The sequence below is a fragment of the Triturus cristatus genome, chromosome 12, assembly GCF_964204655.1.
Source record: "Triturus cristatus chromosome 12, aTriCri1.1, whole genome shotgun sequence".
Classification (NCBI taxonomy): Eukaryota; Metazoa; Chordata; class Amphibia; order Caudata; family Salamandridae; genus Triturus; species Triturus cristatus.
The window spans coordinates 121915401-121937899 of NC_140595.1; the positions used below are offsets into that span (position 1 = coordinate 121915401).

The 22499-nt window shown below is 47.7% G+C and overlaps 1 protein-coding gene across 2 annotated transcripts in view; it reads left to right on the forward strand.

The window, feature by feature from the left end:
- Positions 1–22499, forward strand: part of ATP8B2 (ATPase phospholipid transporting 8B2) — a 363866-nt gene that overhangs the window by 280253 nt on the left and 61114 nt on the right. For both annotated transcript variants that reach the window (XM_085638856.1, XM_085638855.1), the window contains 2 exons: positions 6126–6309; positions 7117–7340. In XM_085638856.1, the coding sequence (XP_085494982.1) occupies positions 6126–6309; positions 7117–7340 (408 nt within the window). The remainder of the gene's footprint in view (positions 1–6125; positions 6310–7116; positions 7341–22499) is intronic.

Consider the following 22499-nt stretch of genomic DNA (forward strand, 5'->3'; position numbering starts at 1 on the left):
TTTGACGCCCATGCTGATTCAACGGTCAGGCGCCTCCTGTCTGTTTGATTGTCTTCCCAGGTTTTAATCCTCGTGGAGGATTTATGGTTTTGTGACGGTGCCGTCACCTTCTTTTCTGGTACCCGTTACGGGTTACAGATGTTCTGGGTTGTGTGGCTGTTCAGCCGTGTTGTTTCCTTATTCTGCTACAGCTGGTTACGCTGTGTTTACCTTTCTTTGAGCCTCTGCCTACGAGCTTGTCTCAAGAGGGACCCTTCTTTTGTAGGGTTGTTCCTTACCGTATGTGGGGTATTTGTTGGCTGTTATATTGCTACTCTTCCTTACCCAGGAACATTTGCCGTAAGTTGACTTCTCCTACTGTTGTAGAATGTCTCCTCTGGTGAGATCCATAGGGTTTGTTTCTCTCCGGGGGTTACAATTGGTTGTCTACAGTTGGTCCGTACTACATCACCGCCTCTGTAGGGGCGTCCTTCCCTGCTGTTTCTTTGGGGTTTTGTCACGCCTGTTCTATCCTGGCGTGTTCTTGCAGTCTTGCCTGTCTACAGGTGGACATTCGCCTCTGGGGGGCAGATTCCTCTGTTCCGTTTCGGAACAGAATCTTCTGTATTCTGTGAATACTTGCCGTATTGGTGCATACAGGTTGTGCTGTACGTCCCTTCTTGTGGCTCAAGCACTGTCGGGGTTCTTGCCTAGGGCAAGGGGAGTTGCCGCCGACTCTGTCTCGGCTGTGGGCTGCCTAGTACCCCATTTCCCTAGCAGGTTCTCCGGTCCCTTGCTTCTTCCAGGACAGGGGGTCCGGGTTGTCCGTTCCTGCCCTGTGCATATTCTTATTTCTTAAAGGAGTGGCTCTTGTCTATGACTGTCTACCACCGGATTTGTGCTTCACCCCAGTTGATTTTCTGGGTGTGAGTTCTTACTCACATTTGTGGAACAGTTGCTTCTTTAGGTAGCATTACTGTGCATGTATTCTTTTCGAAATTCTACTTGTTGGTAGACGGTGTTGGTCTATGGCGGTGTATGCTTTTTGGCGACAGGCTTCTGTCTGTGCCTACTCTCGATCCTTAATGATAGTATCGTGGTCTATGTTTCCGCCTGCCTCACGAGAGGCCAGGTTTCTTCCCCCTCGGGGAACTGTTGTGTTTTCTGCGTTCTGTGACTGCTATGCTGCACACCAGTACAGTGGTACGGATTGAGCAACTCCCCTGTTTGGGGTTTCGTCACTTCACGTATGTGTGGATTACATTCCTCTCTCTTTGTGTATATGTGTACACGTCACAGGGGTGCTCGCATACTACGTTCTTTTTGCCCTAGTATCAGGCCTTCTTGCTCACTCTCTCCTTCGGGATAGAGTCCTCTATGTGTTCCTGGCTTTGAAGGTTATCCCCTCACAGTGGTACCTTTTGGTACGTTGGGCTGCATGCCTACCTACTGAACTTTTGCTCAATGGTGGCTCTTCTGTCTCTGTTGGCACTAGACTCTGGGTTCGGCCCTGCCACTGGTGTCACATGTCCTAGGGGGTTCACATTGATGTGTGTTTTTTCTTACACAGACGGACTTCCTGTTGCGGCTCCTGTTCTTAGCCGGAGAGACTTCAGACTGTCCCCTGTTTTATTTTGGCATTCACTGTGGTGTTTGTTCTGGCGGTATGCTCTACCGTGTCATGTTGTTTTGCCCTTTTGGGGCTTTGTTCCTCATTGATCATAGGGACCGGTGCTGTAATCCTTCTTTGATGGAGTCACTGCATTGTTTCTTACGTTGGCACTGACCTTTCTAGTTCTGTATTTCCTTTCGTCTGTGTCTGGACGAGAGAGCACACCATCGTTCGACAGAGTTGGTGTCTTTGCCGTTCCTTGTTCAGGTTCCTTAAGGAGTTTCCTGGGTCTCATGTCAGTTGCCCTGGCATTGCTGTTCCCACCGTGTTTCGTCAGCCACTTGACGTGTATGTTCTCCCGGAACTTGGTGGTTGTTTCGCAGGTCCTCCTCCTATAGGGTATGGCTTTGGTATCTGTTCTAAGTTAAGTAATCTGCAGTTGGATGTCTGTATCAGATGGAAGAGTTACTTACCTTCGGTAAACAGTCTGGCCGCAGATTCCTTAATGCCAGCCCATCCTCCCCGCTCTGCGAAGACCTTTTCATATGGTGTTTTTCCACCTAGCCTTGGTCTTCCGGAGGTGTGCTTTCGCACATCACTCTGGGGTAGGGTGTGTTGTTCTACGTGGGGCCCTTCGGCCTCACCTCCGTCCTAGTGGTTGGTTGGTGGCGTGTTCTCGCACATTCCTTTGGCGCAGGGGGTGTGGTCTGGCCTTCGAGCCCTTTGGCTCTCCAATCCGTCCACGTTTTAGGGTGGGTAAGGTCTATCGTTTTACTGCCTTCTCATGTTGTTCCACCTGTGTTCCTCACGCGTGGAGTTATTCTGTTTTTAACTCCCTCCCTTCGCCCACGCCTGTACCACCGCCTTTCTCTGGCAGTTGGTTGGGTTCTCTTTGGTGCTGCAGTCCTTCAATCTCTGGAGGGTGTGTGTAGTGCACTTTCTAGTGGTTGTTCACTTCTAGTCCCTTGTCTTGTAACATGTTGCTTCAATATTGTGATTCTTTAATTTCCCTCCTGTGGTGACAAGCTGTGCCTGGCTTGTCATATCTTTTGTGCCGCAGTTGTTACCCCGTTGGGGTGTGGCACGGCTTGGCGATTTGTTGGGCCCTTGCGTGCAGCAAGTACTCTGTGAGCTCTCTTCAGTCCCTCCGGGTACTGGGTGCTTTTTCAACGATTCTGGGTGCTTTTTCAACGATTTTGCTCTTTTTAACACACACTGTTCCTTTGCTTTTGCAGTTTTTTGCATGGCTCCGCGTTGTGGCGCAGAAAAGTTTCCTGTAGAAAACTGATGTCAGCACGTCGGAAGGGGCTTATATGGCTCTATTGACGTCACTTCAGTGGACGACAGGACGGTGCCGGGCGACGCCGCCTCCCTGCGTGCAAAGGTATTGCTGGGGAAAAATATTTTCCGGATCCAGTCTGACGCCTGGGGAGATATTCTGAGTTAAGGAATCTGCGGCTAGACTGTGTCTCTATCAGATATATCGTTACCGAAGGTAAGTAACTCATTCTCCAGTGCCAGAGGACTGCAGGAGAGTAGCTCCTCGACTCCAAGGGAGATTGCTCGCAATTTGCAAAGGGCTGGCAGTCTCCTGGGGTTCTTGGAAGCTGGTCAGCTGCAGGACAAGTCGCTGGTCACAATTGTGGAGACTGGTTCAGGAATATGCAAACGAAACAATTGATGGACGGAATGCTGGACAATTCAAACATTCACCCACCCCCTGTCAATAGGATCTGGGTTAAATCCACCATTCAGGCAGACAGGTTTTGTCACCAAAACTACACCGCAATATTCAGTCCTTGCTTTTCTCACAGCTGTTCTTTGTCCTTTTCTTCTTGATCAGTCAAATCTGAGTTACTGTTGTCAGGGGTGCTACCTAAATACTCATTAGGGGCATTAAGGGGAGTGACAGGTAGTAGCCAATGGGCTACTTACATGTAGGGTGTCTGCACCATCTTTAATATAACTTCCTTGTGGGAATTGAGCATAACTCTGACCCTGAGAGCCTAATTCTGTCAAAACGAAGATGGTGGAATTATGAAAGTAGTGTTCACATCAGGTAGCCCACCTTAGGGCTGGTACTAGCCTGAGAGAAAAACACGCCTCCGGACTAGCTAATTGTCCCGCCTGTCTTGTTGCCAAATGGGCCCGGGTGGCATTTCCCCAGTGTGGGGAAACCTAGAGTCGCATATTAAAGGTGGCAGAGGCCTTTGAAGCCTCCAGCCTTGATATGCTTATCACCTAGCCATACTATTTGGAGGAGATGACAAAACCTCCGGCTGGAGCAAGCATTGTTTGTGCCATCAGAGAGCACGGGCTCTCACCTGCAGGAGGTCAGAAACCTGGCTGTGGTGGCAGGCTGGTCTACAACAATCAGCACACTAGTAGGTGGTAGGTTTTCTGGGGGCACCTCTAAGGTTCCCTCTGGATGCATGCATTAATAAATCCATCACTGGAATCTGTGTTGGTTTATTAATAGAGCTATTTGATACCAGACATCTCTAGTTTCAGTGAAGCCATCATGTAGCTGGAGAACTCTTGAATACCAGTGTCTAGCACATATTCTCAAAATGGCTTCCCTGTTCATTTGTAATATCTAAGGATCAACTAAGACATCACAGGGGCATATCTGCAAAATTGCATCCAATGCAAGGCAAATGGTGGGGGAGACCATGTCAAAAATTGCACTTTCCTACAAGTACTACAATAGAACAAATTCAGACCGGAAGGAAAATGCAAATGATGTAGACAGGAAGCTGAAGTTAATGGATTCAGTATTGGCTGTTAGTTTGGGTAGATGGGGTTTATTTGAGATGCATTATGCTTAAGTGTTAGTGTCCAAACACCTGATTGAATTGTTTTGGACAATTTTCTTAACAGTCGATTGTTTGCTAGAGAATGTTAGGATCAGATTCAGTGTTTTCCATAGCTGAGTGGTGGTCCTTTAAGGATGTATTTGAACATTCTGTATTTTGCTTGGCAGGCGTGAACTTGGTCTGATATCAGATTTTCAATACATTCAAAGTGGGAAACCTTTTCATATAATTCTGGAAACTTTGCTACCATATGCCTTGTGGCTAATGCACTGGGCCTTGACCGAGATGTCATGCTCGTCTATAATCCAACATAGGGGTTTTAGAGCTCATTTGATTTTGTGGTTTTTTTTGTGGTATATTTTGGAACATCTGACTACTTGATTTTCTGCCCTTTGCTATGTGTCAAGTATGTTTCTGGTCATTCCTTTGTACAGCACAAACTATTAGTCCAGGCTTACCATGACTAGTCCTATTCTCTGTCATACCTGATAGTTTAATTGGAATTAATACAATATTTTGCATAGATTTTTGACTAATGATATGTACTGTACAATTGTTTGCCTGATAAATGAAGGGTGTGGGTCTCAGTCAGATATGCTGAGTTTTCCTCATTTTATATCTTCTTGATGGAGCGTGTCCTCCCTTTTGTCTTTCGTCATTATGGAAGTTTAAGATCTGCTCCTTCTCTTCTCGTGGTGAAAGCAGTAAGTTGGATCCAGTCCTGCCTGCTTGAGGGCAGCCGCGCCACATAAAGAAGCTCAGTTTGGTGGAATTGTTTAATGAATAGCTAGTTGTGTCACAGTGGGTTTCAGCTGATACGAGCCTCCATTCTTACTCACTGACGATAGCTTTCAGTTGGATTCCCCTCTTCCCTCCTCACTGTGGATGTGATCTGGCATCAATCCTCACCTGTTCAGTTACCCATGCACCATCTCCTGTTAGTTGGAGCACATGGGAAGATGTTCACAGGACTGATCTGATGGTGAGGGCACTCATGGTAGGTCTTGGCATGCCGCAGTGGGGGCATGTGATGATGGACCTTCTTGGTGGCCCTTCTCTTATTCTGCCCAGTGTCGGCTGATTCTGGCATCAATGGGAGTACTCCTCGGTGAATCTCTTTCGTGGCAAGAGCACTCTATGGATGATGTCCCCATGCAGGGACCATTGCGTTGTGGATTTTCCCCCGGCAGGACCACACCAGGTTGGATCTCCTCAGGGTTGGTCTTCTGAGTGACCTCTTCAAATGGTGGAGAGCTCCATATTGATTGAATCATGGTGAAACACTTCATTGTGAATCCTCTCCTGGTTGGAGAGGTGCATCATGGACTTCCAATAGTGCGGTCATTGCAGTACAGAACTCTCTTTTTAAGAAAACTATGCTGTGATTCTGTCAGGGTTCCAGGCACATCATGGTGGAGCTCTCTCTTGGCTCAACCCAGCAATGGCCCACCTCCAGTTCTCATGATTTATTGATGAAGTTCTCCGAGTGCTGGATGCTCTCTGCGAGATTGCCTTTCAAGAGCGCCCTCCATGATGGTCTTTTCTCTCGGTCCGACTTTGAGTTTTCTCCTGTGTGGCTTTGTTTTGCATGTGCTGTATTAGTCCCTCAGTTGTTTCTTTCGTGTTGGGAAGCACGTCGAGATGGATTGATAGATGTCCATTTATGTTTACTCTTGGTGTGTGCCTTAGTGTTTTATGCCATTCCTTCCTGTTCTCAGGCCCATGCCTTGGAGGCAGACATGGAGCAGGAGTTCCTGGAGACGGCCTGCGCCTGCAAAGCGGTCATCTGCTGCCGGGTGACTCCCCTCCAGAAGGCCCAGGTTGTGGAGCTCGTGAAGAAGCATAAGAAGGCCGTCACTCTGGCGATTGGTGATGGTGCAAACGATGTCAGTATGATCAAAAGTAAGACTCAGGGAAAATAATATCAGTGCAGAGTTACATTGCAGTCCACTCGCAGTGCGTTATCCTGCTCACAGTCCACTACCTTCAAAGAGAGAAATCCCACATAAATCCCACCCATTTCAAGATTTGACATCCAGTTAGGACATAAAATACTTCAAAGTAGGCACTATTACAGAAGTCCTGTAACCTGGTTGCCAGCAGTACGCAACGTTAAGCTACATGTTTAACTGGCACACAAAACATCTGTCTCTTTTGCATACTTTCCATATGAAGTATGTGTGTAAGCGGAAAAGTCGGTCTCATAGGTAATGCTGTGCCTTAACATTAGCTGATGCTGGGTGGTAAAACTACATTTGTTCCAGGACCCAAACTGAGAAGTCTGAAGATTCACACTTCAGAGTACAGGAACTTCCACCCTAAAGAAGTATTGTCAAAGCCAACGCTTCTGCCTTACCAGTAATACCATTAGTAGACACAGGCTGGCGCCATTACTCCATGTATACAAAATAGTGAAGGCGAAAAGGACTGTTGCAGCTTCACCCATTACATAACGTCTCCATCCACCAAATGTTCTGGGCTTTGTAACCATTCTTCAAATCAGCGCTGGAAACCTCCCCCTTCTGCCTACCTGCATCTAAATAACGTGTTTGAATCCTACCTGATGCTTGGTTTTTAAGCTCTTAAGTATTTCATTCCAAATGCCTTCAGCTGGAGTACTGACTTGTAAATTCAATGTTAGCTACAGATATTTCACCGCGTGTGCGGTCGTTCTTTACTAATTCTTTTCTGGTCTTTTTCCATTCACAGCGGCACACATTGGGGTGGGGATCAGCGGCCAGGAGGGAATCCAGGCGGTGCTTGCTTCCGATTACTCCTTCTCACAGTTCAAGTTCCTGCAGAGATTGCTCTTGGTGCACGGGCGATGGTCTTACCTCCGTATGTGCAAGTTCCTCTGCTACTTCTTCTATAAGAACTTTGCCTTCACCATGGTCCACTTCTGGTTTGGCTTCTTTTGTGGATTCTCGGCCCAGGTTTGTTGTTATTTCCACGACAATAGAACGGTCCTCTGTGTCTACATGCTGTGTTTCTAACCTCTCTACCAAGCTTTAGCTAACAACTTACTGTGTAGTATTCACACTTTCCACTGTATGTCTGTCTCTAGCCATCTAACATTTTTCTACCAAACCTTTCCTTAATGCCATCTCTTTTCTGATGTATTTTGTTGGTCTTGTCTTACTTTAAAAATTAACTCTTATTTCTGGTTGATAGATATGCCTTTAGGTCTTGTCGTTAAATGAAAACTGGTTAGGAATCCCATTTCTAAGTTTGAGTTCAAATGAGTGTGTTTCTTGGTTATTCATGTAATCTTCTCCCACATACTTTTCTTTTATTTATTTGAGTTTTATATAGCGCTGGCTAGACCCAGAGGTATCCGAGTGCTTTACATAAGGTTCCACAAGATTACAAAATTACATCAATTACAAATTACATCAGTTACAAGAGAACATTTCAAGAACGTCGGAAGATGTAATAAATGGAGCTTAGAAGGGTAAGAGGATGGGGTAAGGTGTAGGAGGGAGATAGGATGGATGGAGAGACGAAGGAGAGTCTGCCCAAAGTCCGGCTGGGTAGGTGACGGCCGAGGGGGAAGTCTGCAGCCCATCTCCTCTATAGCTATCAGGTAGCTCCATTGGGCTTCAGTCAAGCGGCTAGGTCTCAATGAGAAAACAATTAGAGAGCAAAGAGGAGGGCTAAATGGAGTATAAAGTTCCACCGGGCATCGGCCAAAAAGCTAGGTCTCCACGGTCAGGCAGGTTCACAGATTCGGTATCCTGAAGGGTAGGCCGGATGGGGGATGTGTTCGAGGTCTGGACGAAGTCCGTTTTTTTCCCCAAGGAGTAGCACAACATGGTAGGGAACACTGTGGCAGTCATCTTGGGGTCAGGCAGTCCCAATGATTTTAAACAAGTGATCATACTCCCACAGGAAGGACATCAGCTCTGCTACTGCCCGCGAGGATAACACCTCATTAGAGACGCACCCCCCGCCATCAGCTAATTCGGGCTGTTAGTAAAGAAGGATCAGACGCATCTCACTCCCCGGGTTACTAGTTGTCACTGCCTGGACGGCATCCTCTGCCGTGGAGATCCACTGCTCCGCTTCACCCAGTCGTACTCACTGCGTATCTAGCCTCACAGCGAAGTGATCCATACGCATATTAAGGGCATTGATTTTCCCATCGATTGACTGTAAGCTAGTTTGCATTGCCATTAAAGTCGCTTCCAGAGCAGAAGACGATTTCTCTGGGAGTTACGGCTCTGAATCCGATGCTGCCTGCTGTTGAGATTTAGTTAGTCTTTTAGTCTCAAAAGTTAGACGCAACTGTTGTTTGTCTGTTTTCCCAATCTTTGTAGTATCGCAGCCGGTGCAGCAGTCAGACGATAAAGCCACAGTAAGGTATAGTGCCAAATTTTTTGAATGCCAGAAACTGCGGCACAGGGGGCAAATCGCAACCTATTCGCAGCAACAATTGGGGCTACTCCTCACGCACTTATTGCTTTCAGCTGAGTAGCAGCCTACGGCCACTGGCGTGTCCACATCACCAGCTGTGAACCAACTTTCTCAGCACCGGATCTCTGATGTGTTCAATCCAACCTCCCTGGTGTCTAATCCTCGCAGTTCGCCGCCAAATACCACTTCTGCACATCCAGGATCCCCAAAGCCTCAGTCTTATTCCAGATATTGAGTCTTCAATAGAGAACTTGCTCACACGCTGCTGCACCAGGCCTTCACTCTAAGAATCGCCTAGGGACCAAGCTCTTCCAGCTCCGCCAAAATAAAAGTCCCACAAACTGCACCTCTCATAGCTTTGCTTACTGTCTTGGAGCCAGTAGGTTCCCCTGCACCTTGAGCTAACAAGCAATCCACTTCATTTAATTGCTCTCCTGGTGATTTTCAGCCCAGCAGGAGCATATATGCCAATGCCTGTGTCCCGCACTGCAGTGTTGATAAAATCGGGTCGCACTCGATGCTCCGCCCGACCACTCGTTGCTCCCCCAATCAGGACCCTCCGATCCCCGCTGTACTGGCTCTGTAGTCCGCAGTGCCTACCAGCATCTGAACTGCTCGGCAAGTTCCAAGGCCCTCCACAGTCGAGTACGCAATTAGGGGTCCGGCTGCAGCGCATTGCTGCTTGCGCCCGGCACCGCCGACGGCTGCCATTTTGAGGAGCTGCCGCGATCGCGGCTCGTAGATGCCAGATCTCTGATCCGTCGGTGTCCTCCGGCGGCCAGCCAGATAGCCCCCCAGGTGTTCCGGTGCACAGAACTGTTTTTTGTGAGCGCGGAGTCACGACGCACCGCAGGAGAATGCCGGATCAAACCACTCGGTCGGCAGAGCTGCCCTAGCAAGCAGCCATCTTGCCCGCCAGTCCACGCCCACCTTAGCTGTTTGGCAACTAAATAAGTGTAGATTGAAGATCTTAAGTGCTGAAGTCCTGTAAAAGCCTCAAACCTCAAATCTTTCTAACTGCGTGATGAAAACAAAGGGAGTGCAAAATGGATGTCTGTATAGTAATTTGTCACAGCACGTAAAGTCGTCTTTCTTGGATACATGTTGAACATGCTTTCATGACTCGAGTGCTTTCCTCCAGTGTATTTAACACATGGTATCATCTGCACCATGATGAAGATCAGAAAGTACTATGACCTACACATTCCTGAATGGCACAATATAGCTAATATCTGCAGTAATGCAAGCCCCTTCACCCCAGCTGACCACTTCTGTCCCTTTGACTTACTCACCACATCGGTAATCGAATAGGGGAACGAAAGCTCCTCTCAATCAAATTCCTCATCAGCCTCCTATTTCTTCTAACTTTCAACAAGCCCTAAGATAGTGGAAATATGCATCCCTGCTGGAACCAGTAGAGCATTCAGGTAGAAACAAAATATTCAAAGTACAGATTATGTTGTGCTGCATCATTCCAGTAGGTTTATAATCTTACAGTTGTCCATGGCATAGGTGGTATACGTTGAGAGTTGTTTAATTGAGTTGTACAGCCAGATCTCAGATTGATATAGATGGTAAACCAATAATGTACTAATTATAGAAGTGGGAGAATGCCATATTACTACTCGTCTTGAGTGTCTGATTTTGGATGTGTACTTGTATTTGATCTGTTTGTGTGAAGCGTTGGGATATGTCAATAAAAGCAAGCCAGTAGTCGGATTGATATTTTCTGATAAACTTTAGTTTTCTTTATTGCAGCAAAGGAGCCCACGTCCTGGCGGTCCTCTCTCTGTCAGTTCCCAACTCCAGCTGGCTCAGTTGGAGTTGTCAACCATGGAGAAGGAACACCGAACCTGGGTGTCATTACAAACACAAATACAGCACGCATGCTAGGTAACAGCTAGCATGCACATTAGGAAATGGATGTAAAAGAAATACTATGTATGGCAACACTACAGTGTGTATGCGCATGTTTGGGTGTTCAAATTGTCTTTTATGTCATTTGCCAGAGTGAGCAGACTATTCTGATAAATTTATTACAAATTTCTTTTGTGTTACTTATCTTCAGCCGTTTTATAGATTTAAAAACATCCATTGTATAATGTGATATAAATTGCGTTCTATAATTCAAGTTGCTTGCACAGATCACTACTGACCCTGCCCTATCCTTCTGCAGGATTCTCTGTTTGTGTATTTACTTTGAAAAATTTCAGTGTCCGTTTACTCATATATTTCATTTCCTTTTTTCTCTCCCAAATAGCCTTAAATTGGCCTTCCTGTTTATATTTCAAAGCCTCACTACACATACCTCTTTTTAAATATAAACCTGTTTTCTTGCCCCATTCGATTGTGAAATTCTTTTTTTTTTTGTCCTGTTATTTTAAAGGGAACATTCTCTTCCAGGGGATCCTCATCAATAGTCATAAGCACTGAATATTCCCGCCCATGTGCGGGGACCCCGGAAATAATAAAATTATATATGTAAAAAACATACATATATACAGCTCTGTATATGTATAAACATATATCATTTTTTCCAAGCAAATGCAGCTCCCATAAAAGGCTAGGCAATGTAAATATACACATCCAATAGCACATATATATATATATATATATATATATATATATATATATATATATATATATATATATATATATATATATATATATAGGTATAACAATACACCTAAATCACTTTTTTTTTTTTTTTTTAATGAGGTAAACACTCATGAGAAAGCAAAAAATAAAGAGAACAAACTGTGGAAAAACACAGATGTACAACACATTGCCAGCCTGCAGGCTGCATTGCAATATAATACCATAGAGACTAAAAAGCCCTGTACAGGTAAAAACTGGCACCGTGCCTTTAAGGCAGCCCTGACTTCCATATCCCATCATGCCTCAGGGGTGACAGTTAGGTCAGTTGTTCTTTCCGGCTCCTTCAGTCAGGACCCTGGAATTCAGCTCTCTTCTTTTTTGACTCTTTAGTCAAGAATTATTACTACTTTAAGATTTTTTGGACTTCTTCTTAGAACTTCTTTGAGGAAGTCTGTATCCTGTGATTTTCTGACTGACTATTTTGCTATTTTGTCAGAAAAATGCCTTCTTTATTTGTTCCATGTCCATCTTGTGGAAAAAAGAAGGCGGCTTCAGACACACATGAGGTGTGTATTATCTGTCTGCCGGACTCTCACTCTCCAGCAACATGCCATCATTGTGAAGACCTTTCCAAAAGGACTTTAAAGGAGAGGGAGAGGATTAGGCTGTATGGCCTAGCAGAACGGTCGACGTCGAAGCAGTTGGTCCCTGTTTGCTCCCCATCGACGTCGGGCTCGGCGTCAAAGACTTCAGCGGCGGGATCGTCGCTGAGAGGTGAGGAGTCAAGGGGAAGTCATGCTGCAAAGAGAAAATCGTCGTCGACTTTAGATTCAGCGTCGAAGCGGATGCGTTCGACGTCGACGGCGTCGAGAAAGCATCTGTCGACGTCAAGAAAAGATCGATCGACGTCTGCACAGAGATATCGTTCGTCGTCGAAAGAAAGACATCGTTCGACGTCGAGGTCGGCGAGACATCGTTCGACGTCGCAAGAAGTACGTAGACGATCTCCACAGTCGACGTCGAGACCAAGATCGCCGTCAAGATCAAGATCGCCGTCGAGGAAACATCGTTCGACGGCGAAGAGGCTTTCGACGTCGTCGGAGCATTCGACGTCGAGACAGAAGTCTCCGTCAGGAGTGACGTCGAGGCAAACGCCTCCGTCAGGGCCGACGTCGAGGCAGAGGCCTCCGTCGGAGTCGACGTCGAGGCAGAGGCCTCCGTCGGAGTCGACGTCGAGGCAGGTGCCTCCGTCGGAGTCGACGTCGAGGCAGGTGCCTCCGTCCTCACAGGTCTCCAAAGCTTTGGTGAGGTACAGGAAGCCTCCGTCGAAGATAATCTCGACGTCGAGACAAGAAGCTCGGAGCCTCGAAGATTCGAGTCAAAGATCTCCGGTGATAGGCCTATCACCGTCGAGGCAGCCCTCTGTTGAGGGTACGCAGGAGATGTCACATATTCGCCTCACGATTCGACCAGTCTCAAGGCGGAAATCTCCTCATAGACTGATATATACGACTCCTGAATCACCGCGTCTCATATCTATCTCGCCTTCAGAATCAGAGGGCTCAGGTTCAAGATCAGAATCACCAGAGCTTGTGCATCAATCTCCAGTACCTGCAAGAGAAAGTTCGCAGGAGGAGGACAATGCTGTACCTCAAAGTCCCGTAAGGGAGATGCCTCAGGACCCTGCTATGCCAGACGCAATAAAGGCATCGCTAACAAGAATAAGGGGCGTGGTATTCCCAGCGACACCGATCAGACCAAGATCTCGAGAAAGAGAATCCCGAAGTCACTCTCGAGCACCAAGAAGGCGATCCAGGTCTCCCTCCCGCAGAAGAGAGTCGACCAGATCAGAGAGAAGGCGCCGTAGGACCCCTTCTACCTCCCCTTCTTCCAGATCATCCAAAAGGGATTATTCACCGACACTCTCGGAGACGCCACCCTCTCGGGTATCTCCGGTAGATGATATTTCTACGTTTCAAGAAGTGTTGTGTAGAGGAGCTACAAAATTAAATATCCCTATGCCGGTTCAGGAGACAACTTCATCCATAATTTTTGAAACTCTTCATGAACGCACAGTGTCACGCCCTTTATTGCCGTTAGTACCCGGTTTGCTACAACCGGTAATGGATATCTTTCTCACACCAGCAACCACCAAAACGGCGCCGGCGAGAATTCTAAAAAAGTACCGTCCAGCTCCGGAGGATCCTCTATTCCTTAAATCGGATCCTCCACCGGACTCTGTCATCACCGCCGCTGCCAGGAAGACACATGCAGTAGCGGGATCTTCAACGGTACCACCAGATAAGGACAGTAAAACACAAGACTCCTGGGGGAGGAAAGTTTGCGGCTCAGCATCCTCAAGCCTTAAGGTGGCGAGTGCCTCGGCGCTTCTGGGGCGCTATGATAGGTCATTATGGGACTCTCTGCAGAGGTTCATTGACAAAGTTCCATCAGAGGACAGACGGGACTTTGAAGAGATTTTGCATGAGGGGAGTCTGGTTTCTAACCAGATCATAAGTGCAGCGGCAGACGGGGCAACACTGGCAGCGCATGAATATGCACATGGAGTCACAGCCAGAAGATCATCCTGGCTTAGATTGACGGCCTTGAAACCGGAAGCGCAGGCAAGAATTTTAAATCTGCCTTTCTCCGGTAGTTCTCTTTTTGGGTCCCATGCAGACGAAGAAATGGCCCGTATGAAAGCAGAGCTGGAGACCATGAAAGCTGTCGGGCTTGAAAAGAGAAAAGAGTTTCGACGCCGCAAGGGAAATGACAGGCGCAGTTACCAACAGAGGGTTCAAACCCCTCATTGGCAAAAGAACCAGGACCAGCAAGGTCAAAAGAAACAGCAATACCAGTCCCGCAAGCCATCCAGGGGACGAGGTAACAACAGGCAGTCTAATGCTGGAAACAAAGCTCCGGGGAAGCAATGAGAAGCCGCTTCCTCCGATGCTGTCCACCGCTCCGGTGGGAGGAAGTGTTGCACATCATCTTCCAGAGTGGCAATCCATCACAAAGGACAAGTGGGTACTGAATATACTGCGTCATGGGTACTCGCTTCGTTTCAAAAGTCACCCCCCATCGATTCCTCCTGTCAATTCATCCCAGCATCTAAAGCAGCTCAGAGAAGAGGTAGCGACGCTACTACTCAAATCTGCAATAGAGAAAGTGCCCATAAACCAGAGAGGAAAGGGAGTTTACTCCAGATACTTTCTCATCCAAAAGAGGAGTGTGAAGGTAGAGTTCAGACCCATTTTAGACCTACGGATACTGAACAAGCACATAAGAAAGGAAAAATTTCGCATGCTGGCGCTCCACCAAATATATCCTCTTCTCCGGATGGGCGATTGGATGTGTTCACTGGACCTTCAGGATGCATATTTCCATATTCCCATCCTAAGGAATCATCGAAAATTTCTCAGGTTTGTGGTAGGCAACTCTCACTATCAGTTCAAAGTCCTCCCTTTTGGCCTGAAGTCAGCTCCTCGAGTATTCACAAAATGCGTGGCAGTAGTAGCGGCTGCTCTGAGACGCGCAGGAGTCTTCGTCTATCCCTACCTAGACGACTGGCTAATAAAGGGCTCATCACCACAGAATGTGCGGTCACAGCTGTCGCTATGCCTGAACTTATGTCGCAAGTTGGGTCTCAGAGTGAATGTCAAAAAGTCCAATTTTTCACCAACGCAGAGGATCCACTACCTGGGTGCAACTATAGACTCCGTAGTAGGAAAAATGTTTCCTTCGGAGGAAAGACAGTCATCCATTATGCTAAAAGGCAGACAGATTATAACCAGCAATCTGTCGTCGGCAAGGCGAATCTCATCTCTGCTAGGGGCCATGGCATCCTGCATCTTCCTAGTGCCCAATGCCAGGCTAAGGATGCGTCCTCTCCAGCAAGATCTCGAGGACAAATGGGATCAAAGGAACTCCCTGTGGGAAGAAAAGGTTTGCCTCTCCTCTGCAGCCAAACAGTCAGTCAAGTGGTGGCTGAAGCCAAGGAATCTACAAGTGGGGATCCCCTTCCATCAAGAACCCCCAACTCAGACTTTAATCACCGACGCATCCCTTCAAGGCTGGGGTGCGCATTTCGGGTCTCTGCAAACTCAGGGACGGTGGTCCAGCAGCGAACAGTTGTACCACATCAACATGCTGGAGCTCAGGGCAGTCCACCTAGCCCTCAAAGCGTTCCTGCCTGCGATCACGACGAGTACCATTCTAGTACAGACGGACAATACCACCACAATGTACTACCTGAACAAACAGGGGGGTACTCGATCCAGAACGCTCTCGCTGGAAGCTCAGTCCCTGTGGCACTGGATCCTAGCAAGGAACATCTCATTGAAAGCGGTGCACCTACCAGGAGAACTCAACGTGCAAGCAGACTTGCTCAGTCGGCATTTTCAAGAACCAGAGGACTGGGTGATCAACGACGAGGTGTTAGAAGACATCTTCGAGGAATGGGGGCGCCCGCAAGTGGACCTCTTCGCGGACGAGCAAAACACAAAATGCCGAGGCTTCGCCTCAAGATACCATCGACCAGGATCCCTAGGGAATGCCCTTTTGATCAATTGGTCAATGACATTTGTGTACGCTTTTCCGCCTCTCCCACTAATTCCCAAGGTGGTGACCAAGCTACAGAATTCATCTGCCAAGATGATCCTCATAGCACCGGACTGGCCGAGGCAGTGGTGGTACACGGATCTCCTACACATGTCGATCCGCCCCCACAAGCGGCTGCCGTGCAGGCCGGACTTGTTATCCAAGATGCAGGGGAAGATTTACCATCCCAGCCTTCCCTCGCTGAGCTTAACAGCATGGCTCCTGAAGTCCTCCAGTATGGCCATCTGAACCTCCCTCAAGAGTGTATGTCCATACTGAAGGAAGCCAGGAGGCCTTCGACAAGACACTCCTACTTCTGTAAGTGGAAAAGATTTTATATATGGTGTGCTCAGCATCATTATGATCCCACTAAATGCCAGGAGGATGTAATTTTGCCCTATCTTCTACATTTAGCAAGGGCAGGGTTGAAATTTTCATCCATAAAGGTTCACCTAGCAGCCATAACAGCATACAGGCGTTCGCCTTCACAGCAGTCATTTTTTAAAGTGCAGGTAGTGAAGGATTTCTTGCAAGGACTCAAGAAAGTCTATCCCCCTGTTAGACCTCCCTCTCCTTCCTGGGAGCTAAACTTGGTTCTGTCGAAGCTCATGGGTTCGCCTTTTGAACCTATTCATAAGGCTACCCTACAGCACCTCACATGGAAGACAGCATTTTTAATAGCCATCACTTCAGCACGGAGGGTCAGTGAGATACAGGCCCTCTGTTCTAAAGAACCCTACACAATTTTTCATCTAAATAGGGTGGTGATGAGAACTCATCCTTCGTTTCTACCCAAGGTGGTATCGGAATTTCATGTAAACCAAGCCATCTCCTTACCAACCTTTTTTCCCAACCCCTCCTCTCCGGCAGAGAGGGCGTTGCATTCTCTAGATGTCAAAAGGGTCCTAAAATTCTACCTAGATAGGACTAAGAATGTCAGGAAATCTGATCAATTGTTTGTGAACTATGGGGTTGTCCGTATGGGCTTTGCGGCTTCCAAACGTTCCATTGCTAGGTGGATTGTTTCAAGTATTACATTGGCCTACCAACTGGCTCAGAAACCATTGGGGGCGCGCCCTAAAGCGCATTCGACAAGAGGAAAAGCGGCTACCGCGGCTTTTCTCAATAATGTCCCACTCTCCGAGATCTGCAAGGCAGCCACTTGGAGATCTGTCCACACTTTTACCAGGCACTATTGTCTGGATTCGGACACCAGAGCAGACACTCAAGTAGGACAAGCCTCCTTGAGGAATCTGTTCCATGCATAATCATTTTCATGATTCTCTTTCTCCATGGGTGATACAACCTTAGTTTCATTTGCCTGCAGGTGGAAGGGGAGCTTGCTACTCTATTCAGTGCTTATGACTATTGATGAGGATCCCCTGGAAGAGAAGGGTAAGTTACTTACCTGTAATCCTAGTTCTCTTCCAGGGGTATCCTCATCAAAGTCATAAGCAACCCACCCACCTCCCCAGGCAAATGAGAAGAAGTGTATTATTCATTATGGAAAGGATATATCTTTGTGTTTAGGACTACGGTCCCGCAAAGAACAACTGACCTAACTGTCACCCCTGAGGCATGATGGGATATGGAAGTCAGGGCTGCCTTAAAGGCACGGTGCCAGTTTTTACCTGTACAGGGCTTTTTAGTCTCTATGGTATTATATTGCAATGCAGCCTGCAGGCTGGCAATGTGTTGTACATCTGTGTTTTTCCACAGTTTGTTCTCTTTATTTTTTGCTTTCTCATGAGTGTTTACCTCATTAAAAAAAAAAAAAAAAAAAAAAGAGATTTAGGTGTATTGTTATACCTTTATATATATATATATATATATATATATGTGTGTGTGTTATTGGATGTGTATATTTACATTGCCTAGCCTTTTATGGGAGCTGCATTTGCTTGGAAAAAATGATATATGTTTATACATATACAGAGCTGTATATATGTATGTTTTTTACATATATAATTTTATTATTTCCGGGGTCCCCGCACATGGGCGGGAATATTCAGTGCTTATGACTTTGATGAGGATACCCCTGGAAGAGAACTAGGATTACAGGTAAGTAACTTACCCATCACTTCACTATCACACAGCTGCATGTGGTTGAGTTTTGTGGTTGGAATTAGTGAAAATCAATTCAGGGAAATGAAGACTAAAATAAGGAGCAGCACATTTTACACTAACCTTGAAAAACTTTACCTTTTTGGCTTTACATTGTGAAAAGGTTTTCTCTGGTTTCACTAATGCGCAAAAAAACCTCATCAGGGTCAATAGCAGTGCAGAATTGCTTTACAGACTGGTCATAAAATATACAGTCTGTGTTGCTCTAACATGCAAAACATGTGCAGCTCACCAGAAACAGTGTTAAATCTCTCTCTCTCTCTCTATCTCTCTCTCTCTCTCTCTATCTCTCTATCTCTCTATCTCTCTATCTCTCTATCTCTCTCTATCTCTCTCTATCTCTCTCTATCTCTCTATCTCTCTCTATCTCTCTCTATCTCTCTCTATCTCTCTCTATCTCTCTCTATATCTCTCTATATCTCTCTATCTATCTCTATATCTCTCTCTCTCTATCTCTATATCTCTATATCTCTCTCTCTCTATCTCTATATCTCTCTCTCTCTATCTTCCTCCCTCCCTCAGCAATGCCAGCTTTCCTGTACTGGCAGAGGATCTAAAAAATGAGGAGAGACAGGCTACATGGAATGATTTCAAACAGGAAGACTAATTCCCTGCCACAAAAATGGAGAGTTTGTGCTGCTATTAAAGGATTTGTGGGGATGTCCTGTGATTATTGTTGGGTTCAGTGGGTCATGGTGTTCTGATAATTCTACACAATGCTCACATGCTCAGTATAGTAGATCACATATTTTCCTCACTTTTCTTTTATCTGATCCCTCGTGTGAAGTCTGGGTTCTGCCAGATAAAATGCCACGATGCAAAAGAATACAACAGTGAAAAAAGCAGAAAGACTGAGAGGTCAAAGTACTTGAATTGGATACTGTGAGCCTATTCATTTCGATCACACTGCAGCCCTCATCCTACTAGATCTCTCCGCGGCCTTCGACACCGACTTACACCACACCCTCGCAGCCAGACTACACGACACCGGGATACAAGGCACCGCCCTCAACTGGGTCTGTTCCTTTCTCTCCAGCAGAACCCAGAGGATCAGAATTCCCCCCCCCCCCCCCCTTTTCATCTCCGAACCTACCAAGATCAACTGCGGAGAACCACAGGGATCATCGCTCAGCCCCACGCTCTTCAACATCTACATATCCCCCTTCGCCGCCATCGTCAGACAGCATGGGCTCAACATAGTCTCTTACACCGATTACACCCAGCTCATCCTCTCCCTCACGAAGGATCCCGAAGACACCAAGCTCAGCTTCCAGGAAGGAATGAAGGACGTCTTGGCCTGGATTAAGGACAGCTGCCTGAAGCTCAACACAGAGAAAACAGAGGTCCTCCTCCTCGGACCCTCGACCTCCGCCTGGGACGACACATGGTGGCCATCCAGCCTTGGGAGTCCTCCCACCCCGACAGACCAAGCTCGGAACCTCTGCATCATCCTCGACTCCTCCCTCACCATGACCCGCCAGATCAACGCCGTTGCCTCCACCAGCTTGAACTGCCTCCGCATCCTCTGAAAGACCTTCAAATGGATCCCCACGAACACAGAAAAACCGTCACCCATGCACTCATAACCAGCAGACTGGACTACGGAAATGCCCTCTATGCCGGTATCAACAGGACCCTACTTCACAAGCTCCAAACCATCCAAAATGCCGCTGCCAGACTCGTCGTCGGCACCCCTCGGCACGAACACATGAATCAACACCTTCTAGACCTACACTGGCTCCTCGTCGAGAAGAGAATAACCTTCAAGCTTCTCACCCACACCTACAAATTCCTCCACAACATTGGACCCAAATACCTCAACAAGAGAGTCTGCTTCCACGCACCCAAAAGAAATCTCCGATCCGCCGACCTCGTCCTAGCAGAGACCCCCCGCAGAAACAGAGCAGGAGGAAGGGCCTTAGTCCTACATCGCAGCCAAGACCTGGAACGAGCTCCCAGTCAGCATCTGATACTCCCCGAAACTGCACACCTTCAGGAAGGTCCTCAAGACCTGGCTCTTCGACTGAGCTGGAGCTGCCACCCCCTCCCCACGCCTTGAGACCCTCACGGTTGAGTAGCGCGCTCTATAAACCCCCTGATTGATTGATTATAGTATCTTCATGGATATTCACAAACATGAATTATATGAATACACCTGTCTACGGGAAAGTTTTTCTTTCTCTTCAATATAAATATTTACACACATGTCAACCTACTGAAGCATAAACATGGGGTTAAAACCACCTGGAACAGCATTGCTGGTCAACCACTTTGATATATACCTCTATGGAACTAAAAAGAAAAAGCCAAGGAACGTTGTGTTCGAGGCATATGAGCTGCAGATTGTACACTTTGCATAGATCGCCATCTGGTGTTGGGCCCGGATGTTTGCAGTTTGTTTTTGTTCTTGGACAGTCTTTGGAAGTCACGAGTTCGGTGACTCCTCCTTCGGTCCGTACTGCGCATGGGCTTCGGCTCCATCCTCAGATTGTTTTTTTCCGCCATCGGGCTCGGATGTGATACTTCGTGCTCCGGCTTCGAACTTCTACGGTTCCAGCTTCGACGGAAAATCCTCGTTCATTGAGTTTCTTCATCATATCTTCATCTCTCGAAGAGGCACTTTTCTCGATTCCACACATCGGCACCGGCCTCCGGGCCCTCCTCGACTCCGGTCCCGGCCGATGGAAAGGACTCCGTTCAAAAAGTGCCCAAAATGTGGGTCTAAATTTCCCCACACCGACCTCCATCAGGTGTGTAACCTTTGCCTCTCTCCAGAACACGAGGCTAGAGACTGCCCTGCCTGTAAGTCTTTTCGATCAAAGAAGACCATCCGGGATCGAAGAGCTCGACGCACCATGGCGCACTCATCGACCGCGGCTTTCGGAGACGACACCGGAGCTTCGGGGCAACACCACACCGAGCAGGAGGAAGAACTCGTCAGCGCTTCCGGGGCCGACGACTCTGACCTGGAGGACATCACACCGGCGCAGAGGTTCGTGAGTACTCTACCCCCTCCCACCCCCGCGCCCAAATCCAAAGAGACTCAGGTTACACCTTCGGGCCTGGGGAAAACCAAACAAGTAGCTTCTATCACCCCACCTTCGGGCCCGGTGTCGAAGCCTCACAAGTCTCACGGCAGCTCGGGCTCGAGCCAGCCGACTCCTGGTGCCGATAAACACCGTTCGGCACCGAAGAAAGTGACGTCCAGCTCGACTCCGAAGCCACCGGCGCCAAAGCCTGGACTTTCGGTGCCGACCAAACACAAATCCAAATCACTCGGCACCGACGCTTCGGCGTCGAAGACTACCTCGACGCCGAAAAAACCGGAGGTTACAAAAAAGCATGGCGCAGAGAAATCACCCAAATCCTCGGCTCCAAAAACATCGGCGCCAGCGGATGATTCGGCGCCACCAGACCTTTTTACACCCGATCCTTACCAAAAATCTTTATCAAAGGATCCAAAGACTGGGCTATTAACTCTCACTGTCAAGAAAAGACGTCTTGACACACCAGCTACTCCTCCACCACCCAAGCGGAAGGACTCTGCCACATCTCCTCTCAGAGTACCCTCACCACCACCTCCTACACCTCCTCCTCTTCCTCCTCCACCTCTTCCACCTCCTCTCCCTCCCAGATCTCCGCCACCCTTGCCTCATCATTCCCCGACCCCGTCCCCAGATCCGGATTACGGGGATCCAGATTATGATCCAGCAGACGCCCCAATGGACCCCACACCACCGGGGACCCCAGACCCATGGGAAGATTACCAAAACCCTGACATACTAGATGTGCCTCAAGATGACCTCTACCCATCCAGGCCATCTCCCCCAGAGGACTCACTAGGGTTTCACCACTTAGTGCAGAGAGCAGCACACTACCATGGGGTGGAACTACATAGCGAACCAGTGGAAGACGACTTCTTACTGGATACATTTGACATTCAGGATAAGTCCACAGCCATCTTGCCCATGCTTAAGGGTGTCACCAAACATGCTGCAGAGGTGTTCAAAGACCCTGTCAGGGCCAGGGTCTTAAACCCAAGAATAGAAAAAAAGTACAAAGCAGCACCGACAGACCCTACATACATTAAGGGCCCTGCTCCCTTAGATTCCCTAGTTGTGTCCACAGCTAGAAAGCGGTCTAACTCTCAGTCCTCAGGTGAGGCCCCACCGCCAGATAAGGAATCAAAATTCCTAGATGCGTCTGGTAAACGCACTGCCTCGCAAGCCGCAAACATCTGGCGCATTGCAAATACACAAGCGCTGCTCGCGCGTTATGACAGAGCACACTACGATGAGCTTGAGGCTCTTATGCAGCACCTCCCTGAGAAACACAAACGTAAGGCTCACGACCTAATA